General features: G+C 46.2%; 1 protein-coding gene across 1 annotated transcript in view; it reads left to right on the forward strand.

Annotated features, from left to right (window-relative positions):
• The window catches only part of RBM22 (RNA binding motif protein 22), an 8,401-nt gene extending 933 nt beyond the window's left edge, over positions 1-7,468 (forward strand). Inside the window, exons 2-11 of the mRNA XM_026047537.1 lie at positions 44-135; positions 1,034-1,063; positions 2,018-2,150; positions 2,412-2,512; positions 2,688-2,860; positions 3,391-3,591; positions 4,136-4,300; positions 4,752-4,840; positions 5,374-5,505; positions 6,251-7,468. Coding sequence (XP_025903322.1) covers positions 44-135; positions 1,034-1,063; positions 2,018-2,150; positions 2,412-2,512; positions 2,688-2,860; positions 3,391-3,591; positions 4,136-4,300; positions 4,752-4,840; positions 5,374-5,505; positions 6,251-6,381 — 1,247 coding nt within the window. The 3' untranslated portion in view covers positions 6,382-7,468. The remainder of the gene's footprint in view (positions 1-43; positions 136-1,033; positions 1,064-2,017; positions 2,151-2,411; positions 2,513-2,687; positions 2,861-3,390; positions 3,592-4,135; positions 4,301-4,751; positions 4,841-5,373; positions 5,506-6,250) is intronic.
• The last annotated feature ends 1,064 nt before the right edge of the window (positions 7,469-8,532 follow it).

The raw sequence follows: 8,532 nt of genomic DNA on the forward strand, positions 1-8,532 counted from the left end.
CCGCCGCCCTCGCCGGGGCGGGGCCGCGGGCGCCGCTGCCGAGCCCTCACTGTTCTTTGTGTCTCCCCTCGCCCCGTGCAGGACTTCCCCATCCTGTGCCAGACATGCCTGGGAGAGAACCCCTACATCCGCATGGTAGGTGTGTGCGGAGCGCGGCGCCGGGCCCGCATTGAGCCCCGCGCTAGTTAATCCTGCGCCGCGAGGCCCATCCCCGGTTTAAGACGCCGGTTTAAGACGCCGTCGGTCAGTAACGCGCAGGGAATAAGGCAGCGTTGTCCAACATCCAAGCGCGGGATGTGCTGGAGAGCAAAGCCTTGGTGAGCTTAAACCGCGCGGGGATGAGCGAGGTGCTGAAACGTTAAATACGTTCATGCAGCTTCTGGAGCAGGCAGGACACGCATCTGTAAAATCTGCTTTAAATCTGTCTTATGAGAGTCACTTTGTGGTAATTCTAGTTCTTTATCTTTCACTGTTGCCTCTTCACGAGAGGATGGATCCATCCATTTTATATCATCTTAGTCCTGGATCAGGTGGCTTCCCTCCTTCCCGTATACCAAGGTTACTGAAAACCCTTTGTGAACTGTGATGTGGACTGCCAGGATGAGGATGGGTTATTCTCCAGAAACGTCTCTTTTTTTCATGCAGCTATTGTCTGTTAGGAGCAGCAATTAATATTTAATTCTATATTCCGTATACGGAGTTGATCTGCTAACGGTGTGTTTCAATCCTTCAGAGTTTCCGTAATCCAAAACAAAAAGGGATTGAGAAAGGGTTTTTTGGGGAGGGTGGGTTGGGGAGTTATTTTGTTTTTTGTTTTGCTTGCGGTTTTTGTTGTTGTTTTTCCACTCACATTAAGGACTATCCTGGTTGAGGCCAGACTGCAGGGATGGATGGGTCTAAATGCAAAATAAGAGGGGGGAAAAAAACTACTGTGCTGTTATATGTGAATATAATTATTTTGGTAACATGCTAAATTGGGGAAAAAGTATCTTAAGCAAATGAGTATCTTTTACTGTTTCTGATTGCATTTCAGACCAAAGAGAAATATGGAAAAGAATGCAAGGTACGTGCATTGTCTTTTGAAGAACTGACATCTAAACTGCCATACATCTATGAGCTGTACATATTACTATTAAAAAAAAAATAGGAAAAAACGTGAGCTTCAAAAAAAACGCTTATATTGCTTAACAGATTCATATGTTTATATGTGTAACTGTGTAAGTTTTTGCATCAAACTACCATGTGCTTTGTTAGAGAAAGATCAATTAGCCTGACAAGATTAAAGTTTTGAAGACTTGTGTTGTTATGGTTTGGCACCAGCATTTTTCAGACTTACGTTTTGATCATATTGATTTTGCCACATCCAAAGATATCTGTGCATATCAAATGATCTCATGGCTTCTGTTCATATAGTTGGACTTCATTTCTCTGTGAATAAGTTATTCCCATTCTTTTGGAAATACAAAATAGAAAACTTTATATTGTTTTTCCTTTACCATTTGTCATCTGAGTTAGGAAGGAGGTATGTGCTGAAATCTTGCACTACTTCCTCAGATTGCACCTATAGTGTGAGTGGATACATTTTTGCAACAAATGTCATACATGACAGTATTTCTTTCTTTTTTTGTATCAAAAATTGTGCCCCCTTTCCCTGGCCTCGCTGCTGCGCCAGTGGGTGAGCAATTTGGAAACAATTCACCTCCTGTAGCTCTGTGGTGATATCTCCTGGAGGGAAGAAGAATGTGTTTTCCTTTGTGTAGCTTAGCTTTCCTCATTGAGATATTGTACCTGATCAAAAAAGGCCTTTCCCAAACTTTCCCCTGTCAAAATAAGGCACTAAAGTGAATCAAATCCTTCAAGAGCTCATAAGTTTGTTTGTCTGGACCTTTGGGTTAAGATGGTGAAGACAGACTCATGGTTGAAAGAGACTTGATGTGTTTGGATGTTCTCTGTGAGAAGATGAATGGTGATTTCGTTGCTCTGTGATGATGACACGAGTCTCCTTCCTGCCTTTCAGATTTGTGCCAGGCCTTTCACGGTGTTTCGCTGGTGCCCTGGTGTCCGTATGCGCTTTAAGAAGACAGAAGTATGTCAGACATGCAGCAAGCTCAAGAATGTCTGTCAGACCTGTCTGCTTGACCTGGAATATGGTGTGTACTAAAAAAAAGAAAAAGGGAACTGAGATAAGAGGCAGATCTACTTGCTTGTGTCCTTAAACGTATTCTTATAACTGCCATGGTTGTCTTGGCTGTTGATGGTCTTTGAGGAGACCAAATCTCAGTGCTCGCATCTCTTCTGGGGTTCAGGGACGTGGTTGGTGCACGGTGCACCTGGCTAGTGCAGCTTCTAATAACTATTTTCACACTTGCAGCTTGTGATTAATATGGATTTGCTTTTTAACTTAATTTTAGGTTTGCCGATTCAAGTCCGGGATGCAGGACTCTCCCTTAAGGATGAAATGCCTAAATCTGACGTCAATAAAGAGTACTACACCCAGAACATGGAAAGAGAGGTAATGAAGTCCATTTCTAATCGTGCTGTGGTTGTGTGTAGAGGTGAGAGGGGCCGAAATTCACTTGTTCTGAAATGACCCAGGTCATCTTAAAATCTCTCCCTACCCTTAGTTCTGTGCATTAGTTTTTTATAGTGGTCTACGTCTAATTCCCTGTTTTCTAACTTTTCCTTAGATAGCCAACTCTGATGGCACCAGACCAGTTGGTGCACTAGGCAAAGCTACTTCCACAAGCGACATGCTGCTAAAGCTGGCCCGGACCACCCCTTACTATAAACGGAATCGCCCCCATATCTGTTCCTTCTGGGTGAAAGGAGAATGCAAGAGAGGGGAGGAGTGTCCCTACAGGTATGGATACAGCTTGGACAGTGACCTGCTCTTCACGGCCAGATACGGGGTGTTCAGGGTCTGAAGAACGGGAGGTGTCAGTGAAACTTGCTGTAAGTTGGTGTCTAGCGCCAGAGATGAGTCCTTGTGGTGGCAAGTTCACTCGTTAAGGGTTTGCAGTGCAGTCCTGTGGTGCTCGAGTGAGGCAGTGAATGCAGCTCTTCTCTTGGGTACTTCATTTCTTCCCTTGTGGTGTCAGCCTCAAGCAGAGATCTTTGTGTCTGAACAAGAGGCCGATTGAAACCCAGAGCTGCTGTTTTGTAGTGTTGAATGTTGAGCTCTCAGGAGTGCTGTTCACTTGGAGCGCAAAGCAATAATATACTATGATATGAGGATAGCTGCATTTATATTTTTGGGTTTCTTTGTTCCATTTTAGTATATTTGCGTGAATAGCTTTAAGGGTGTGAGCAATGTTTAGAAGGGAAGGTAGCGGCCATGTTAATCTGATGCAACTGTCATTGTTATGAAATACTGCATTTACTGAACCTTAGACACGAGAAGCCTACAGATCCAGATGATCCTCTGGCGGATCAGAACATCAAAGATCGTTACTATGGCATTAATGACCCCGTGGCTGATAAACTTCTGAAGCGAGCGTCAACCATGCCTCGTCTGGACCCCCCTGACGACAAGACTATTACTACCCTGTATGTTGGAGGCCTTGGAGATACTATCTCTGAAGCAGATCTCAGGTGTGTTGGTGCATTTGTGTTGCTCTCATTTCTTAATGTGATCCTTCATTATGGAACCTTAGGGGCATTCTCTGTCAGAATTGCCCCCGCAACATGGAGGGTTCATCTGTTGTCATGCCTGAAAGATATTTTCTCTTGCAAGAAAATAAAAATCCCATTGGAACTGGTGGGTGGGTGAGTGCAGAGGAGTTTTAGCTTCTTGGAGGACAGATAAACAAGGACATTATGTGATTTGATTAAAATTTCTCTCAAAGATGAATCATGCTGTGACTCTTGAGGATACCTCATTATGCTTTTTACAGAAAGATCCCATAGCTCTTCCCTACTTAGCCTCTGGGAGAAGCTATATTATTTTTTACTGCTCTGTAATTACAGAGCGAGGGACATTATTCTAATGGCTAGTCTGAACCGGTGATAGAGAGAAGAAAGGATGTGAGTGTGTTTGACCATATAAGAGCCTGCTCTGCTGGCCACTTGGTAAGAGCAGTGGGTCTCTTAATACACATTTTATACATATTTTTAATACACATTTTTTTCTGTACAGAAATCACTTCTACCAGTTTGGGGAGATCCGGACAGTAACTGTAGTCCAGAGGCAGCAGTGTGCTTTCATCCAGTTTGCCACCCGGCAGGCTGCAGAAGTGGCTGCTGAGAAATCCTTCAACAAACTCATTGTCAACGGTCGCAGGCTCAATGTCAAGTGGGGCCGGTGAGTGTGCCATGGCCAGAGGCATCGTCTCTTCTTCATGTGTCTGGTGGATACTGCCCTCTGGAGACTTGATTCTTAAAAGTGCAGAGGGACTCAAATCCAGCTGTGGTTCTTCAGTACCTTTATACAGTCTTGATGGGTTTAGGCAGATCCTGAGTTGATGAATAGCAGGGGTCCTCTTAAAATGTTCTTCTTTCAACAGTGGGATTTGGATTGGAGTGTAATTTGTTGGGGGGTTTCTGGTTGGGTCACTGTAGGTTGAGTTCTCACCTGGCTCCCGTGAGCACTGGTAGCTCGGTCTGTACTGGCTGTTGCTGCCAGTCTGTGAATTTTTATCTTAGGTCTGAAGCAATGGATCTAGATTAGATGATGTGGAATTGTTGTGGTGTTAATATCTGCTCGTTCTACTTTTTGTTTCCTTTTTCCTCTCAAACTTTTCTCTGGCTTTTAGGTCCCAGGCAGCAAGAGGAAAAGAAAAGGACAAGGAAGGAACTACAGAGTCTGGGATAAAGCTGGAGCCGGTTCCAGGGCTCCCTGGAGGTAAGGAGCACATTTTGATTTCTGAAACACTTAATGCTGACCTGCCACCCTGAGACACTGAAGTTGCACTCTGCTGTTCTGGTCATGGAGGTTTGGGACAGCAGAGGCACTTGTGAGGCCAGAGCAATTATTGACAGCGTGTTTCGAGCAGACCCTGCTGGGATTAGAGGAGAGCTTTGCCTAAAAGCAAGTTCTGGGTGGAAAGAGGCCTCGTTGTGTCACAGGTGAAAAGCTATGCTAAATTAAAATAATTTAGGTTAGAGAAAGTGGCAGCTCACACTGTGCAACACCTAGCTAATGTATTCCTGATTCCCTGAGTGTTGTCTCTGGAAAAAGTGAGGCTGGCTCCTTGTGGAGAAAATGCTGCCTGTTCTGGAGCTTCAGCACAGTCCTGCTTCTCAGTGCTGTTCAGATGTGCTCAGGTAGAGACAGTCTGCCCCTGGGGGAGAGCAGGCTCTGCCCCGCTCTGCAGGCAGGTACCTCTGCACGGCTCGAGTAGGAGATTTCCATAACTGCGGTGTGTTCTGCTGCAGCTCTCCCGCCGCCTCCAGCTGCCGAGGAAGAGGCTTCTGCAAATTACTTCAACCTACCTCCGAGCGGCCCTCCGGCCGTGGTTAACATCGCCCTGCCGCCGCCTCCTGGCATTGCTCCACCACCACCTCCAGGTACCTGTTTTTCCTATTTCGGTGGGAATATCTAACTTGGTGTGCAGATACAGAGGGCTGGAAAGGTAAATGCTCCTTGCTCGCCTGGGCTGTAACTTATGCACGCCCTGTGCTGATGTTCCTCACTCCTGATTATGCAATCTAAGCCGATGATACCAAGTGGGCTGTCAGCACAACTTGATAAAACTGAGTTGGGGGCGGGTATATGTTCACTTGCAAACTTGTGGGTGAGTCGGAGGTTCCTGGTACTGGTGCTGAGACCTTCTCGGTGCTTTTGTGTAAATGCTGCAGTGACCAGGACTTTGAAGGTGAGTCTGCAAGTAGTTGGTCGTAAGCCCATGTTCAACTATGTGAGTGTATCTCTCTGGACACCACCTTTCTGTGGGACTTAAGGAAACAGTGGGTATATCTGACCATTGGGAATGCATTTGATTTGCTTCAGAGTTGAGAAGAAAGCACTGAAATTGTGATTATAGACCACTGCGTTGGGGTCCTCCCACCAGGTTATAGTTGTGAGCAAATGTATATGTTGGGTTAAGTTACACTGGAAGGAGAGGAGGAGAATTTGGAGATTTGAAAATCAACTCAAATCAACTCATCAACTCAAAAATCTGGGTGGAATAGACCCTCTTTCTGAGGTGGCTGCTAGGAGCTTTGTGTAGGTGTCTCAGAAGAGTGATAACAGATCTGCAGTGCCTGCTCTGCGGCTCTGTCTGAACCCGGCTTCTCCGTTTTGTGTCTGCAGGTTTTGGACCACACATGTTCCATGCCATGGGCCCCCCCCCACCCTTCATGAGAGCACCGGGCCCCATCCACTACCCCTCTCAAGACCCGCAGAGGATGGGTGCCCACGCGGGGAAGCACAGCAGCCCCTAGCACATCTTGCCACTGCCACCCTTTGAGTAAATGTTCTTTTCTAGTTTCCATAGTAGCGCCATACGTTGAGCTGTGGGCGAAGCCTCCTTCCCTGCTTGCAGACCCTGGGCGAGCTGAGCTCTGCGTTGCCGCTGGCTGATCGGATCATTGGTGTGTCCCGAATCTTTCACGTAGTGTTGGGAGGGTGGGGGGTAGGGCGGGGGGCAGGCGGAAGGGCTCTCGAGCAGGTCGTGGATCAGTTGTGCTAGGATGACAGCGTTGTCAGTGTATCCCATTTTGCACATTTTTGAAATAAACATCTGGAAAAAGAAAAGCAACCCCTCTTCTAGCCATTGATATACTCAGGCTGAGCCCCGTGGAATAGATAAACATAATAAGAGACTGTTCTCTCTGTTTAGTAACTAGTGACTTACTATTCTAATGAAATACTACATCTTGTAACCTTAGACTAGAGAGAGAGAGGTGAAAAATGAGCAGATCAGACATGCCAAATCCATGGCTTTGCCTTACTATTACTCTAGAATTTGACTCCTGCTTTTTGCTGACCTTTTTTTGCTGAAAGAAACATTTTGGTGCTTCACTTCTAACCCTGCATTTCCTGGGCAAGGTATTAGGTCATGCAAATAGTGCTCTGCTAGTGATGGTGCAACCTGGAGGGACAGGTTAACAGCCACTAATTTTAACCTTATGAAGGGCCTCCCTCCACAGCCCGCAGAGAAGGGGGTTGTGTTGCTCACAGCTGCAGGGGCAGACCAGAGGAGCTGCAAGTTTGTCCAGTTTGTATTTGGAGGTTGATTAGGGCTTTCAGGGCCTTTGGATGGAGTCCCCTCTTAAGAGATCTGACGTTCTGGGGGGCTTTGGGTACGTGTGAAGCTCTTCTTTCTCTGGCTTTGGCTGTAGTGTTTGCTCAGGAGCACCTGTGTCCTGCATGGAGCCTGCATAGAGTCTGCAGTTGAGTGGGGTGTTTGGGCGGGAGGATTTTAAGATTATCTATGTCTTCTGCTTTCATGTAACTGATCTGTGGATATCTCTCTGTAAAGCAAAACATGACGGGACCTGTTCTGAATCATCATTTACTTGTTTTTTTTTTTTTTTTTTTTAAACATTAAAACGTGTGAAATTTTGAATGCTGTGCTTAGTCCCTGCTCCCTGAAGCAGGGTGTCAGAGTGTGTCTGGTTGCTGACCCCGTGTCAGAGCAAGGGGGCCGCAGCCACAGGTCTGGATCACTGCGCTGAAGAGCACGATGCTGCTGGGTCCCTCTGGAGCTGCCACCAAGGGCTGGTTGGTGCCTCCAGCCCACACGGCCATCACACTAGGTTCTTGCCAGCTCCCACTTCCAAACAGCGGTGCATAGCATTCAGAGGTGAAATAATTTGCTGTGTTTTACATGCTTGAGCTTTGCAGGGAAAGGGAAAAAGAACAGTTCTAGCCTAGCAGAATCTATTCACACTGAGATGTTGGGTGACTTCTCCAGAATTTATGGTGAAAGTCTGTCTCTCTTCACTGCACTCTTCAAGGAGAAACTTATTTCATACATACTGCAGCTGCACTGGGTTGGTTGAATTGTATCATGGCTGATAAACTTGGCTGAAAATCTGTTTTGATGTTTGTGATACTCATCTGACTGGGATACTAAAAAGCAATAACGAGAGCAATGACCAATCCACTCAGCTCATGACGAGTGTTTTTTGTCCCTTAGGCTGTGCGCTGCTCTTCAGCATTAGAATAGGATTCTATTGTTGTATTTTCGACTAAACAAAGAGGCAGTTTCTCCTCCCTCCTTATCAGATAGTCTTTGTGTGAGATCAAGAAGAGAAACAAGTGTCTGTGTGGGTGTAAATGATGCTTCTTGCGCTGCCCTCATCCAAACATGGCCCACAGGGTGCGGAAGGGATCAAAGTAGGGACACACAAAGGGAAGCTGAAAAATCCATGCAGTCAGACAAAAATAGTGTTACTTTGACTTCCACTTCACCCCTCTGCAAACCATTCCCAGCCATTTAAACTGAACAAATCCTGAAATTAGACTGAATGGCACCCCCTGTGACAGAGGCATCTCTGAACTACATCGGCATGGGTTCCTCATTCCTCAGCTTTGTGCCAACCTGATCTGCTAAGAAGCTTAAGGCACTTCCAGGCTCTCTTGGATGT

The sequence above is a fragment of the Nothoprocta perdicaria genome, unplaced genomic scaffold (assembly GCF_003342845.1).
Source record: "Nothoprocta perdicaria isolate Ctin4 unplaced genomic scaffold, notPer1 scaffold_5, whole genome shotgun sequence".
Taxonomy (NCBI): Eukaryota; Metazoa; Chordata; class Aves; order Tinamiformes; family Tinamidae; genus Nothoprocta; species Nothoprocta perdicaria.